General features: G+C 41.3%; 1 protein-coding gene across 5 annotated transcripts; it reads right to left on the bottom strand.

The window, feature by feature from the left end:
• Window positions 1–1,240: 1,240 nt before the first annotated feature.
• Window positions 1,241–13,874, bottom strand: eif4ba (eukaryotic translation initiation factor 4Ba). Of its 5 annotated transcripts, none has more exons than XM_073467770.1 (15): window positions 13,810–13,873; window positions 11,700–11,840; window positions 8,343–8,548; window positions 7,763–7,879; window positions 7,511–7,565; window positions 7,262–7,402; window positions 6,727–6,858; window positions 6,386–6,550; window positions 5,845–6,142; window positions 5,627–5,715; window positions 5,172–5,433; window positions 5,024–5,061; window positions 3,124–3,253; window positions 2,625–2,697; window positions 2,196–2,371 (listed from the first exon to the last, which is right to left on the bottom strand). In XM_073467770.1, the coding sequence occupies exons 1-15, from the start codon at window positions 13,820–13,822 to the stop codon at window positions 2,294–2,296; spliced, it is 1,938 nt and encodes a 645-aa protein (XP_073323871.1). In that variant the 5' UTR covers window positions 13,823–13,873; the 3' UTR covers window positions 2,196–2,293. The 5 variants fall into 5 exon arrangements, with proteins under 5 accessions (XP_073323873.1, XP_073323872.1, XP_073323871.1 ...); XM_073467769.1 differs by having other exon boundaries at window positions 5,845–6,145; window positions 13,810–13,872; XM_073467771.1 differs by lacking the exon at window positions 3,124–3,253 and having other exon boundaries at window positions 1,916–2,371; window positions 5,845–6,145; window positions 13,810–13,872.
• Between the last annotated feature and the right edge of the window lie 2,300 nt (window positions 13,875–16,174).

Genomic DNA, 16,174 nt, shown 5'->3' on the forward strand with positions numbered 1-16,174 from the left:
AAATGAAAAAACATGTAGAACTTGTAGAAAGTGTACTTGATTAAAGTACTTTTGTAATGTTACTGGTTATCCCACTGCTGAACACAAACAGCAATATCACGATGATGACATTTACACAACTTTCCCTATTTTTAATCCTAAATGAAGGGAATTCGGGTACAAGTCTTTATATCTTTCAAATGTTTCTCATTACTGCCACTTTTCAGAGATGTAGATACAAATGAGCATTATAATCTTTTGTAGTTTTCAGACTATTATGGATTTAAAGGTGCAATTTGTAAGAATTTTCATTGATAACATTGAAAAATGAACTTCAAATCATCAGCAGAATGTGAGAAACAGTTCTGGTGTTATGACGTCTGTGTACTGTGTTGCAAAGATATATAACAAAGTTAGCACGCTAACCAGCTAGCCCCAACCTGTCCTGGTATAAAGCTCCTGTTCTAGCAGTGCAAACAGCCACATTATTCCAGTTTTCCAAACTTGCAGTCCAGACCACTAACTGCACAGTTTACTGGGCTAAGTAGCTAACAGAAGCTACAGTTAGAAATTAGTCTAGCCACCGACTTGTTCTGAATTTGTCAGGTGCTCAACTCGTACACATGGCACCTTTAATATAGCATATAAACTTTGCGTGATCTTTTATTGGTTGATACGACACAATCTTTCCATCTCACACTTCATGGTCCCTCAGTGCCCACTTTAATATACACAAACACATGGCCAGTTTCTAACAGCAATGAAGAAAACAATCCCCAAGCTTCTAAACATACCAATTATTTCATGATCGGCTACATTAAACCCTTAAAAATCTATATTTGAAGTTGGAGTCTACAGGAGTCCCGTCTTACAGCACAGAGGGTGCCCCCTGCTTTTGTGCGTGTGTGCGTTTGCGATGCAAAGCTCAGCAGGATCCTAACCAGCTGCCACCAGGAGTCCAGCCCTCAGCAGGAGGTCGAGGCTGAAGAAATACTGTGGAAACTGCCTGCCTCACAGACCACACCGGGAGAACAGTAAACAGAGGAAAGATACTTTGTTGTTGTTGCACATAAAAGTGATTCAAGTCACCGTCCTGTGACTGCCATGGTGAATTTAAAATGTCACACTGTCACTGTCGGGGTTTATACAGGCAACAAAGAGGAGCTGCTCGACAGTTTGGCTTGTCTGTAAACTTTAACCTCTGAATAAACAAGCCTTGAATCCCTTCAGTAAGGCATACATATACAATGACCACATACTATTTGAATGTACATAATGACCCCAATTTATTGCAATTGGAAGACAGGTTCATGTAACTTCATGGAAATCCTTACACCTTACTCCAGAATTTCCCCAAATATTTGTATTCCTCACTTTGGGAAAAGTGAATTATTCAGACAGCTGTGGAGAATCTTTAAGATGCGTGGACACCGAGTCTTTAATTTCGATTATTTCACCAGAAGATGTACAAATAGAGAGACATCTGTACAGTGACAGGGGATGATGGTAATGGAACTCAATTAATTCTCTGGGTGAGAATCGTGTGGCGGCTGTTTTTCTGTCAGTCTCAAAATACAAGTCGTCTATGTATCGCAGTCCTCTCTCTCTTAATACTGTCTGAACCACTTTAGAACTAATTCAATCAATGATTTGGTGAAAGGTGCACACACTATTGATAAATGTTTTTAAATTAATAACCAGTCTCAGCATTCACGACTGTTAATATTGGAAGACAGGATTATCTTGACTAATTTCCTGGAGATTGTTTTTTAAAATAATTCTATACCAAACTAAAAGACCTTACAATTAATAACTGCATTTTATCTAGGAATTATGCAATTGATCAAAACAAAAACACAAAACAGGTTCCACTTGCAAAGCTAGATCTTATCTCATAATGCAATCTCACCACACCCGCCATCCACAAATATACAAATTCATTTTTTCCCCACTTTTTCATTTATTTATTACAATTAATTCAATGTTATCCATCACTTTGCCATATGTCAGCTACTCCTTTTTTCCATTTAAAAACAAGTCCAGTATGTGACTATTCTTTAGAACCTGAATAGTCTTGACGGCGGGGCAGGGGGGAGGGAGGGAAGGGAGGGAGGGAGGGAGGATGGGTGGGTAGGTGTTTTGAAAGTAAAGGACAGGTTTGTAGGAGGAAAGAAGGGAGGGAGCGATCTCCTCCCAGGAGCCTCTTCCATGTACGAAGTTTTTTTTTCATAAGCTATGTGAGATTTTTTTTTTTTTTTTGCTTTTGTAGTCTCCTCGTCTTGAGCTTTCAGGCCTTGTCTCGTTATTTTCCCCTTTATTCTACGTCCTCTGGATCGTCTCCTTGGTCTCCGTCCATTAGCAAAGCGGCGTACTTACTGGCTGAGCTGAACTTCTGAAAAACAAACAGAACCCGGATCAGTACAGCAGCTTTGAATGCTAAACAAGTAAAGAGTACCTAAGAGAAAAGATTTCAGTTTTCTCAAGGAGTAAGAACATTAGGGATAATTATTCTATGACTGATGATTGGCTGTTTAACTAATATTAAAAGGGATGTTTCTGGTAAAATATGGCTTTTGGGAAAGCCTTTAATGAAGAGTAATTTTGGTGACATCAGTCTGACTACATTTAGGCAGCAAAGGACTTACGGGGGTTGGGGTTTCTTCGAATTTCTTTGGCTCTGGAGGTGGTCTGGAGTCTCGGTCTCTTCTGTTATCCTTCCTACAATCAGTATTAACACCAAGCTTAAAATTGATCAGCAGAGCTCAGCGCTGAATCCTTAAACACGCAGCTAAAAAGACAAACTAAAGGAGCACAAATTCTGCTCATTTTCATCATCTGGAAATTAGCATCTACAAGCTGCTTGGCACTCAGTTCACACTGTGCTCAGTCCTCATTTTCAGAAGAAAAACATCAAATGAAAATATCCAAAAATTAAGATGTGATTTATGTTGTGCTGTTGACGTTTTAGCACTGGAATCCATCATTTCCCGTGCTCCATAATGAAGATTGTAAGGTAAAGCATTAAATGTGACACTCCTGGTGTCATCGTTTGTGTAACTGAGCATAGGCCACTCTTTACAGATGCCCATTAAATGTCCTCCCCGTCTTATTAAGAACTGGAGTTGCTAGCTTTGGATGGCTGACCTGTCTGCCTCCTTTCTTCGGTCTCTGTTGGGCCCCTCTCCTCGGCCCCGCCCTGCTCCAGGCCCTGCAGGCCCCCCTCGTGCTCTTGGGGGCCCCCGGTCCCGATGCACACAGTCAGCCTTGTTCTCATCTTAAAGGAGAAGCCAGACAGTTGAGTGGACAGTAGACCACACTCACAACACACTGCAGCATAAAAAGCCACTGGGTTGGATTCAAAATGTGTTAGTCACTGATGGAGGGCCAAATGAGAGGTGCGCAACTGCCTGATTGCAAACTGAGCTTGTTTCCTAAATTTGATATTAGCTTCAAAGTTGTGCCAAAAGTTACTAAAACAATTCTGACAACAGATAATGAAAATATTCATTGTTTTCACATTCGGCCAGATTGCTTGAGGCTTTCATTACTTGTATAACAATAATGTGAGACATACTTTTGCGCTCCCCTTTTAATAAATCCTCTCCGCAGGAAAATGAGCTCATGACCTGCTCCTATCAGACACGGCCTCACTTTGCCAAATATGTCCATTATGACACAGATGTGTAGTAGTGTGAAAAGTAACAGCTGCTCCTAGACCTCCTCATGTAAATGAAAACACTGGGATTCTCTAATATAACTTGTATAATATCTCTAATGAATTGACTTCCCCTCTGCATAGTGAAGTTTGACCTTCTATGGACTTTACTGAATGAGTCTGAAACCGTATCAGCATTTCAGTGCAAATCATCACAAAAATAAAGTGTGCAAATGGCTTTAAAGAGCAACTTTCTGCAGGCAGAGCCACACTTAACTGAAGCTGTCAAGCAAGTCCACAATCAACAAGGAAAAAACAGAAGGACACATCGTAAATTTTGAATAGAGCCCCACCAATATCACTGACCGATATCAGCTAATCACAGATATGTCGGTATCTGCATATTTTTTTACGATATGAAAAACTTCATTAAAAGAGATTTTTAGGCAGAAAAAGATGCTTGGGGTGATTTATATGATTTAATTTCTAGTGATGTTTACAGTTTTGGTGCACTGATGTCATTCTGGACAATAAAGTTTGTTGTTTGATAACCACTTTTTAGGTTAATGCAAAAAATTTTTTTTTAAAAAAATGTTTTTATTGGCGGATATATTGATATCAGCATTTTTTACACCCTAAAATTTTTCACCTTAAGAGTATTGATCTGGCTCTAATTTTTAACACCGTATCAGATGTTTACAAAATAATTCAGAGACAATCTACACAGATTAAAGCTCTGGAGATGACAGTTGGTGTGTACGTCAAAGATTTAAACATTTTAAAAATATTATTAGACTACTGGACTGTCATGATATACAGTTATCAGGAGATGAATCCTAATGACTTTATTATGCTCAAAACTTTAACCTATGACCAGATAAAAATTCCCACACAGCCTTCACTTCAGTTAATGACATGATTATGAATGTTGTTTGTGGGTTAACATCAAATAGCATCAATGTTAACATGCTACAGTTAGCTTTTAGCTTGAAGCACAGATGAGCCAAAGGAAAGCGGAAGCTGATGAAAGCTGAGCCAAGTCTGACAATTTAGAGCCGAGCCTCATACGGTAAGTTTAAGCTGCCTTAAAATGGGTTTGCACGAACACTGCGTTTTCTAATTTTTATCCATCATTTTAATTTTCTTGTGTGTAATGACCAAGAGAAGTCTCACAGGATTGCTGATGTGGCTGTCGACTCCAAGGTCCCTATTATGTTTGCATAATTAAGTATTTTTTGTTTATATGAATGTCTTCTTTCGTCCGTTTTCTTTGTTTATGCGAGTTCTTTAATATTTGTGTGCAAGATCCACTTTGACATGGTTGTTCAGTTTTATTCAAAGCCTACACTGAGGTTTGGTTTGTGCCTAGCACTTATCAGGAAGACTTACCTTTTCCAGATCCTCTTTCATCTGCAGAATTTATGGAGCTAGAGAGAGAGAGAGAGAAAATAACAACAGTCAGGAACAGGTATACAGAAACACACAGAAAAGTGTCTATTCTGTGTGTAAAGCTTCCCAGCATAGAGTGTGTTCTCACCTGAGCTTGGGAGGAGCTGAACCACTTGGGGACACAGGAGAGACCGGAGGTCGTCCATCACCATCAGAGGAGCCTGTGCTGGCTGCACTTCTCTTGGCCCAGACGTTCTCCTTGGGGGGAGGTGCGGGCATCACCTTCAGGGGCTCCTTGGAGGAGCTGCTAGAGGGGGGCTGTGGGGAGGACCCAGGGGAGGAGGGCTCACCTTCTCTCCCACTGAAGACCTCATTCTCCCCAGAGCGCTCGCTATCTCGACACTGGGACCCTAGTGGGTGAAAAGATGTTGTTTCCTACTGTTTTACATCACTGGATTATTTTACCCGCTGATGAGATATTCACCATTTTACATTTGTCTTGTCTGTTTTGTAAAATGTGTATTTTCTTGCTACCAGTGCAGAGGAAGAAAGCAATTTTTAGACACAATAAAAAAATAGTGACATAAGAGGGTGAATATTTACCTCTTCCAGAAGTGCTTCCTTGCTGTGAAGACTCACTTCCTGTGCGAGATCGCTGATTATGAGATTCCTCATTGCGCCAGCTTGGATCCCTGAAAGTTGTTGAAAATGAAATTGAAATGTATTTAAGCTTAAATAATATGAACTCCTCCTAAAATAGAAACAAATTCACTTCATAACAAAAACTCATAACACCAACTCATCAAGTGTCAGTCCCTCACCTGTCTCTCAGCTTTCTCTCAGGACCCCGGCCTTTGTCCTCCTCCAGCTGCCTCTGCAGCCTCTCTTCCTGTTTCTTCAGCCTCTCCTCCACCTCCCTCTCCTTGGCTGCCGTGTCAACCGGCTTGGCCGCTCCAAAGATGGATGAGGCCCTGCTGCCGGAGCTCGGAGCTGCAGCTGGGGAAGTGCCACCACCACTGCCGCCGCCCCCGCCGCCGCCGCCACTGCTGCCGCCACTACCGTCTTCCTCCTTGGGCACACTACGGGGCTTAAGGTTCAACTTGGGTCTCTGCTGAGGAGCTGCTGTGAGAAGGATAATATAAATATGGAATTAAGTGGCTGTGAATGTGTTACCATAGTGTCAGCACAGTGTGTAATATATTTTAGCTGTCAAAATGACTACATTCTATTAAATGAATTTGTGGTAGTTACACCTAATTAACTGCCAAATGTAACCAATCACCAACATTCAAATAACCTTATCTGAGATGATCAGTCCCTAAATAATGCTGACCAGACAGTGTTTATATATTGAACCCTCACCTCTCTCCTCACGCCTTTCATCCCGTCTCTCGAACCTGTCTTCACGCTCGCCATATCGATCCCGCTCGCCATAGCGATCACTGCTACCCCGATTGTCATCGTAATCGCGGCGGAAGCCACTGCCGAAGGCCCGACGACCTCCACCACCACCACGAGAGTCAAAACCTAGAAGGACGGCAGGAGGACAGGAGCGAAAGGGTCATTTATTTATCATTTAGACAAATTAATTTCGAGGAATCAATGATTTGGTCACAATGGGTTCAAAGTTGAAGGTTACTGCCAAACAACGACCAGGTGGATCTAAGTCTGAACACTGGTTCCAAACAAGCAGAATAACACACCTCCTCTATCGAAGTCCCTGCGGTCCCGGTCATCATAGCGATCCCGGTAGCGGTCTCTTCCACCGTCATAACGGTCATTGTCCCGCCGTGGCCCATCTCTGTAACGATCCGACTCATAACGGTCCCGTGATCCTGCAAGAATCAGAATAGAATAACAACTCTGTTTCCTCTGATAATGAAATGTTAGCCTGATTGTTCGGCACATCGAGTTTGAAAGGAAGAAATGCATTACCGTTTGCTGTCAAATCAACATTTTTGATTAAGAATATATAAGCAACACCCTCGAGCCAAATCAGGGAAAATCTTTTTCAAAATCTTGTACTGGTCAGTTCAAGACACTTTTGAACAAGTTAGTTTGCTTTAAAAAATACAATTCCCAGCTTATTTTCTCCTAGGACATGAACATAGTTATATCCTAATTATATTGGGACTTACAAATGCTAAGAAATAGTACCCTTCTATCAAAAACTGCTCACTGTATTATCCTGGGTAAAGTGAAAAAAGTGTGGATGTTGAAGCACAAACAAAGACTCACTCTCTCCAAAGGCATCATCTCTCCTCTGAGGTCCATCATCGGCCTCTACAGTGGGCCGAGCCCTCCAGTCAGTGTCTGTCTTGTCAGGACCCATGTCCGACATCCGTCCCCTGTCTCTGCCTCCCATACCTCCGTCTCTCTCTGAGGTGCGAAGACAAACAAGAGGATGTGTCAAGTTTAATTATAGAATGTGAAGGTTGAAGGATATACTCCCATTTGCTCTCACAGCAAGGAAGGTTAGCAACGTACCTTTATCATTAGACTGGTCAGCAATATCCACACGGATCCTTCGGTTTCCAAGGTTCTGTTGGTATAAACAGAGAGGGGACAAATATTTTGTGATTCCTCTGTGTACATTTTTATAACAGGATTCTTTATGAGGTATGGAAGATTGTATTGTGTAAATCAACAACAAGGAAAGTCAAACTCTCATATTTTTGTTCTGCTTCAGGTGTTAAAAATGCAAAAATATAAAACCAAGTTCTTGTCGAAATCTCTCACCTCCTCGTTGAGACTGAGGGCTCTCAGGAGGGAGTCCACATCATCAAATTCAGCATAGCCAAAGCCCTTCAGCCTCTCTGGGTTACTGGGCTCTCGAGGCAGACGCACTGCACTGATCTGGAGATAAAGACAGCGACAGAATAAAACATGAAACTGAGAGTGCAGCCCTGAAAGAAAGAGTAGTATGCAAAGGAAAAATATAGATGAACTGGGTTGACTGTGAGATGGAGAAAATGCCAGAGGAGACAGTTGTCTTCAATTTCTGCCTTCAGTAAAAATGTTCAGGTTAGGACTGTGACTGGCACTGCTGCAAGTAACTTAAGTGAGACGAATCAGCTAAGTTATATAGTGTGAGTCAGCTTGAGTCAGTGTGGACTAAAATACTTTAGATCAAGATTTAAAATACAAGATGGTCAGATGAGTTACTGTTTACAGCTCTTGTAAAGAGAGAAACCCAAAGTGTCACTTGGTTCCACTGTTTGTGTTGCCCTGCATAACGAAGTGTTGCAGTAGCAGTAAGTGCCACATGCTGCGTGTTACCCTACCCTACACTGCCTGTGTGTTTGTTTGCTACACCTACTGCCAAGCCGCGGAAGAAGTCTTTAATCGAGTCCTCAGTGACATCATAGGGTAGGTTGCCCAGGAAGGCCGTGTAAGGCGGGCTGCGGGGCAGTCGGGACCGGTCAATATTGGGCTCACGAGCCGAACGAGGCGCTGTGGGCAGGATGGACCGGTCAATGGGCGGTGCCCGGAAGCTATCCTCCTCCGTGTGCCATGAAGTTGAGACTGGTGAGGTGAGAAAAGGAACATTTTCAGATAAATACAAAACAAATACATCCTTTTGGCTACTGAACAACATTCATAAATTCATGGAGTTCTTCTATTTTGACAAAGGCAAAAAAGGCAAATGGCAACTAAGACTTCACAACAATGAATCGTGATGGCAAAATGTATGCATTAGTACAAATGTAAACATCGAAAAAACAAAAAAAAACAGCAAATGCCAAACTTCCATTCAAAGAATCAAGTGTGACAAATGGTTAGTTTACCGGAGATCCAATTTCACGTCCTTCTAGTTCAGCAGAAATTTAAGTAATCCAAAACAAGTGTATTCAATTATGATGTGTATTGTGTTATTGACTATCTATCTATCTATCTATCTATATCTATATCTATATATACATACACACACACACATACTGACAGAGTTAATAATTAGGGATGTATCGATACATCGATCTTCGAAATATATCGATTCAATGATCAATGATTCAATAGCATCGATGCAAAGTGAATACATCATTAGATACACCTTTATTTTGAAATTCTCATGGTCTGTGTCACCATTTCGGTCCATGCACAACTCCTTTCTAAACAATGCTTTCTTTCTATTAAAAAAAAAAGATTTTTTCCCATTTAAATGTCTGGAACCATTGATAAAATAATATTTCCATTTAAGAGCTCAGTAATAAAATCATATTTTAGTTGCTTTTGCAAGTGGATATAAATGTACACACACTTACATACAACACTTGGTCAGATACTGGAATCTAATAAAGGGTATTTAGTATTGGGAAAGAAACTACATAGAAATGGCATGCAAGTACTTGTATTGCCCCTTTTCCTATGACCTTCGGTAAAGACAACTAGCCTTATCACATGACAACATGTGATCATGTGATGTGTCGCTCTAGCAAGGGGAAAACCACGTATGAATGTCATATGCTCATAAATAAGAACTGTGAAATTCGGCACCACAAATTTGACAAAATCATGTGTAGACACGTCATGCGAAGGAATGACGATGCTGTCAACGCCACAAAGAAAACATGCAGGAGAAACTGTATCGACAGAGCAATAGCTCATAGCTGATAATAGAAATCAATTTATTTGACTAACCCTATCAGGGTATATATAAGCAGAAATCCTGAGGTTAAATTGAATACCTTTTAAGGTACCCTAAATTTTAAGACTTCATTGCCACTTCGAGTTCTAACCGGTTACATCAGCGACAATCTTTTACTTACATTTACTATATATTGATTGTAAGATAGCACAACTAAACTTTGTGGTAAACTTTGTTGTAATTCCTTATCAATACAACATAATTCAAATAGGTGGGGTGGGAACAAAGCACAAGAGAATGAACTGAGTGACTAACCCAGTGTGAGGTTTATTAGAAAGAAACCATTAGAAACCAGTATTTGGCCAATAAACAAAATAATTGACAAAACTAAAAATGAAATATATTAAACTTTGGTGAGCTTCAGGAGGGGCATGCCATTTAGGAACTCCCTCAAAAAATACCCAGGAGTGGAAGAAGTATTAATTTTTTACTGAAGTCAAAGTAGCAATACAACAATATAAAAGTACTCCACAACAGATAAAAGTCCTGCATTCAAAATCCTACTTAAGTACAAGTACAGTATTATCAGCTAGAAGTATCAAAAGTAAAACTTGTTCAGTAGAAAATTGGCCCTGTGACTGATATATTAATAGATAATGTATCATTAGATTATTAATATTGCATCAATTCTATTGTAGCTGTAATAACTTTATATATCATTAGGTAGTTTCATCTAGTGTTTCCCAACCTAAGGGTCGGGCCCCTCCAAAGGTTCACAAGATAAATCTGAGGGGTGCTGAGATTATTAATAGGGTAGAAAAAAGTTCTGCTACACAAATTTGTATTATTTTTCTGGAACTTTAGTCTTATCGTGTGTTGTGAAATAAATAGTTTTGACCTCAGAGCCTCAGATATCTATTTAAATCAAACCATATGAGAAGTTAAGATGGGAAATGTCTGGTAACAAGTCATGGTCACGCAATGAATAAATTCAGGCAAACTTGACCTATTTGGATAAACATACATATTGAAAACAAAAATGTAATACCTTAGAAAATGCCATTTAAGACTTTTTAATACTTTTTAAGGGCTGTAATGTTTGCTAAATAGATTGATCAACTTTTAATGGGGTTTTGAATCAGGGATCCTGGGTGCAACAAAACATTTTCACTGGTGGCACAGGTGCACCTTATATTCAGAAGGTCAGATTAAAAAAAATGTATGAAAATATTTTTTTGGCAAACAAACTGGGTGTAAAAACAGCAACCAAGTTAAGATATTACATTAAAATGTATTGTTGAGTGCATCTAAATTATGCACTGAGGCACTATTAGGAAAAAATTAGACGCACAAGTACAATCACTTCATCTGGAGCCCAGTTAATGGTTCATTTAACATTGAATCCTCAGGAACTATCCCTCATTTAATATTCAAAATGGCCATCCCAACTCCACACAAGCAAGTTAGTGGATTCCTTTCATAACAATGCAGCGTTAAGTTCAAAGTTGGCAAAGGTAACTCAACCGGACCCAATGCCATTACTAAATCTGAAAGAAAATTGTTGCTTTACATTGCAAAAAGCAATGCTGCAGGCTGAACAGGTCAATGATAAGCTGCAGAAGTTTTGTGAAACGTAGTTAGGTTGTCATTCAGAAAGTATTTCCTCATTTATTATTCTATCAAAGTAGACTAGTTATTATAGCCATCTTAAGGCATTGTTTACATTAAGAGGAAAAAAGTCTTGTTTTCATCCCGATAGGGATTTTTTAACTGTAAAATTGTTGTTAACCTGTGTCTACATGGTTCACCCATCTTTTCAGCTCTTTACAGCTACAGACCTAGAAAGAAGACTAACGCCGCTCAGCCACAGCACAGTGACAAGTGTAACTAAAATGCAGCTGCTCATTTTACATTTACTTAAATGTCAGAGCACAAATGTTGGTGGCCCGACCAGTCTGACTGCATTCTTTAACACTTTTTCATTTCTCCTCCTCAACTAGACAAGCTGAGCAAAAGGAGTGCTTAACTTGCATTCCTTGAGTCTTCCATCTTTAGTAAGATCAATATGTGTACATTTCTGTGTCTGCTCACCATCGCCCTCCAGGTCATCAGTCTCATCTGCCCAGCTAGTTGACTTGGCTGGGTAGCTGGGGGGCGCGTTGCTGCCTCCACTGTCCTCTGCCAGGAAGTCAGTCAGAGTGAGGGTCTTCCCCTTCTTATTCTTCTTCTTAGCTAAAGAGGGGATGAACACACAGTACAGAGTCAGTCATGGAGGAAACATGCTAGACCATGGATTTGTTGCTCTTAAGGGTGTCTGTCAAGGAAGTATTTACAGCCCTACTCTTCTGTATCAACTACATGGTTATAAAATTAATATTTATTTGCATTTAGGCTGAGATTGGGAACAGTGCCGGATGCTAAAGATGTGGAAAAATCTAATAACGACAGTGTCAAAACAGTTATGTCAGTATGGCCTCACTGGCTTCTAATACATTTCAACTATCATTTTCGAACAACTCCCTGTGAAATGCTACAAAATGAAGTCATTAAAGCAGTGAAATTCAGCACCACTTAAGAATTCATTCTGTACACACCAACACAACAGTCTTGTGTGTGTGTGTTTGTCCACTAATGTGGGCAGCTGCATCTCCGCAGACACAAACACTGTTTGTAGTGTGAGATGTTGTCCAGCCAAGCCAGATAAGGGGATTGCGATGTGTGTGTGATAACAAAAACACTGACTTATTTTCCTATTGGAAAGTAAGCACACAGGGAGCGGTGTGCCTCTCCAACTGTCGCTGTGCAGCAGGCCAGAAAAGGCTTGTTCAGGTCCAAGAATCCGGTGCAGTTACTGCGGCATGTTCACACCACCGGGTCTGCCTGTTCACCTGGATTTTCAAGGATCTTACCCTGAAGCCTGAATCAATGAGTTATCCACTGCACAACATTCCTCATACTATCTTGCTTGTATGGTAAACAGTTGGCAAAGGGGTCACACGGCCCATCTCATAGAGCAGGTCGGGTTTGTTTTGGTCTGTTGCAGAAAAAGGGGAGCGACAAAGCTGGCTGTGAGCTTTATTGTGAAAATCCCAGCTGTCAGGACATTCTTTGCACACATCGTTACAAAACCTACACACATACACAGAGCAGCACGGGGGACAACAACACTTACAACTCTTCCCCTGTGCATAATGCTCAGTCATTGTTTACTATCAACAGGCCTAACAAGCTGGCCTCGACTGCCTGTAACCTCCAAAAACTAAAAATTTGCATACTGCCTGGTCAGTAGCCTTCCTATGGCTCTGCGCTAATGTGACGTTAGCAAGCTAGGAGCTGCGTAACGTTAACTTCTTGGCAGACCTGACTTCTGCTAACTTATCGGGGCCATCTATAACTGCTAGGCTAAACACGCAGTTTGGTGTTTGCTTGCTATCTACGCAGGTCGCTTTTGTCCGTATGCCGATGCGGGCTTAGTCAGCAAAGGACTGCTGACGGGGGAAGTATCCCTGCTTAGCTGGCTAGGTTTTAGGGCCTAGCGCACGTCGCAGCGCCCACGATCCAAGTGCGCCATCATCGGAGCCGGACTCGGCCGGCCGGATGGGACGGCTCAAAGTTGTGAGGCTGCCAGGGGAAGTGTTTAGGACCAAACGGGCCTGGCTGCCCCGTTTCATAAAACACCGAAACCAGGGAGTCTAACTGCACACGTGGGGAGACTCCTCGGGCTGCCCGGACTTCTCGGCCCAACCCCTCCTCCACGAAACGCGCTTGCGCCCGATGCTTATCTGCTCTGAGCGCCACGGCGAGCCCCGCTACGGGCATACAATGTGCCAGCTCTGCACGCAGTTAGAAGCGTTTCGTAACATGTCACACAATGTCCAAAACGCGTAATAGTGCGTTAACTCCAAAGCGGACAACCTGAACACCACAATAACAATTCAGTAGGGACAGACCGCATGTAATCTGTAGGTTAAAATTTTCAGATTGTGCAAGTCGTTGCTTCGTTCATTTGCCTTCCTCCAGCAGTTGCGTCTTTACCGGGCCAAAACAACCGACGAACCTGCTTATACGCGCCGGACAACGACGCGAATCATTAAGACGAGGTTTTAACAACCCCCAAACTTAATGTGAATAATTATATTGCAGTGTAACCCGCTGAAATTCCCCCCAACCGACCCAGATCGTTCACCCTCATAAACCTCACCTGACGCCGCCATGTTGGAGAGCGAGTTCGTTGTAGTTCCCGGATGAAGGCGTCAGAGGTTTATTATCGGGAGCGCGCATCGTCGTTCACGGGCCCGTCTCCTCCCTTGTTTGTTTTCTCACATCTGCTTTCAACTGCATTGACTGACGTTTCCTTACAGCAAAAGTTTCTAATATATGTTTCACTGAACTAACCCTACCTCATATTCTTGGTCATCTATTTCTCTTTTTATACTACATTCTTGGACTTGGACAAACCTGCGGCTTTTAACGTTTAATCTAATTGCTTGTCGCTTGACTGTGAAACTTTGAGGGGATAAAATATATCTTTGAGAATGGAATTTTTTCCAAATTCTAAACCATTAAAAGTGAGTTTATCATTTCCAAAAGTTCCCCATGTATTAGTTTTAACTTATGTAACACCAGCTTCAAAATCATGTTGATGGTACAGTGTCTTGTAACAGGATGAATGGTTTCTCTGTCTCAGCCACTCCAGCCCCCCCATCACTTGTTTCCGCACTATGTAACACTGAGAGGCTATAGGATAATAGCGTTACAGTGCCTTTAAAAAGTATTCACCCCCTTGGATGTTTTCCCCTTTTATTGCTTTTATAAATGGAATCATAGCCAGTATACAAAAAATATACAAAAAAGACACTCCTTGTCAAAGTGAAAACATATTTCTACAAAGTAAAGTCAATTCATTAATTTTTTTTAATTTAAAATAAGTGATTGCATAAGTTTTCCCCACCCTTTAAAGTGTCTGACCTAATTCAACAGAGGTCCAGGCAATTGGTGCTAGTAGTCCCACAATTAGTGAAATGGAGACCTGTGTCTGGAAGGTCCAGTCACTGGTTAATCAGTATTCCTGGCTACAATTATAGCATGAAGACAAGAGAACACTCCAAGCAACTCCAAGTCAGGGGATGGATACAAAAACATTTCCAATTCACTGAACATCCCCCAGAGTTCAATTAAATCCATCATTAAGAAATGGAAGGAGTGGCCGTGCCAGAAGGAGACTGTAAATGATTGTACTGGAGACTTGACACATTTAGCCGGAGCTATATTTAAATGAACACTCGGTATACCATAGCATACACATACTTGCGAGAACATGCAAGATCTCCCAGTCTCTTAGGTTTCACTGCTCGCTGTGTTACCATAAAACAACTAGTAACAGGCAGGCACATTACACATGTTCATATGACAGAGACTAAGGAGGGAGGTCACACAGACACCTATGACTACTCTGAAGGAGTTAAAAGCTTCAGCAGCTGAGATGGGAGAGACTCTGCATACAACAACTGTTGCCCAGGTTCTTCACCAGTCAAAGCTTTACGAGAGAGAGGCAAAGAGGAAGCCACTGTTGAAGAAAGCTCATTAAATTCACCCAAAGGCAGGTGGGAGACTCCAAGGTCAACTGGAAGAAGGTTCTTTGGTCTAATGTGACCAAAATGAGGCTTTTTAGCCATCAGACTGGACGCTATGTCTGGCAGACACGAAACACTGCACATCACCACAAACATACCATCCCCACTGTAAAGCATGGTGGTGGCAGCATCATGCTGTTGGGATGCTTCTCGGCAGCAGGCCCTGGAAGGCTTGTTAAGGCAGAGGGTAAAATGAATACAGCATAATATAGGGAAGTCCTGGAGGACAACCAGATTCAGTCTGCAAGACAACTATGACTTGGGAGAAGATATTTTATCCTGCAAGACAATGACCCAAAGCATACAGTGCAAGCCACACAGAAATGGTTTAAAGACAACAAGGTGAATGTTCTGGAGTGGCAGAGTCAAAGCCCAGACCTCAATCCACTGGAACATTTGTGGCTGGACTTGAAAAGAGCTCGATCTCCGTGCAACCTGACAGAGCTTGAGCATGTTTGCAAGAAGAATGGAGTAAAATTGCATGTGCAAGCCTGAGTGAGACCCATCCACACAGATTCAGTGCTGTGATTGCAGCCAAAGGTGCAGCTACTAAATACTGACTTGAAGGGGGTGAAAACTTATGCAATCACTTATTTTACATTATATATTTTTAATTAATTCACATTACTTTGTAGAACTCTGTTTTCACTTTAACATTAAAGAGTTTTTTTTGTATATTGACCATGATCCATTTATAAAAGCAATAGAAGGGGCAAACAGATGAGGGGTGAATAGTTTTTATAGGCACTGTAGCTACATGTTTACTTCAACATACAAGTTTTCTAAACATAACATTGTTATGACGTAATGAGTTTTGTTTGTAGTTAGCGCCTACATTACGTCTGACAAATTGTTACAGACCTGGGATTTGTATTCATGACAGTGTTGCTGCACTCAGAAACTGTGGAGGGCACCAAATCGCGCAAAATACCA

The sequence above is a fragment of the Pagrus major genome, chromosome 6 (assembly GCF_040436345.1).
Source record: "Pagrus major chromosome 6, Pma_NU_1.0".
Classification (NCBI taxonomy): Eukaryota; Metazoa; Chordata; class Actinopteri; order Spariformes; family Sparidae; genus Pagrus; species Pagrus major.

Excerpts from the sequence above, each read along its gene's own strand:
- eif4ba (XM_073467769.1), bottom strand. Across the intron at positions 7,566-7,762 it reads CCCTCAGTCTCAACGAGGAG|AACCTTGGAAACCGAAGGAT; the intron begins GTGAGAGATTTC and ends TTATACCAACAG. Across the intron at positions 3,254-5,023 it reads TGAAAGAGGATCTGGAAAAG|ATGAGAACAAGGCTGACTGT; the intron begins GTAAGTCTTCCT and ends TTCTCCTTTAAG.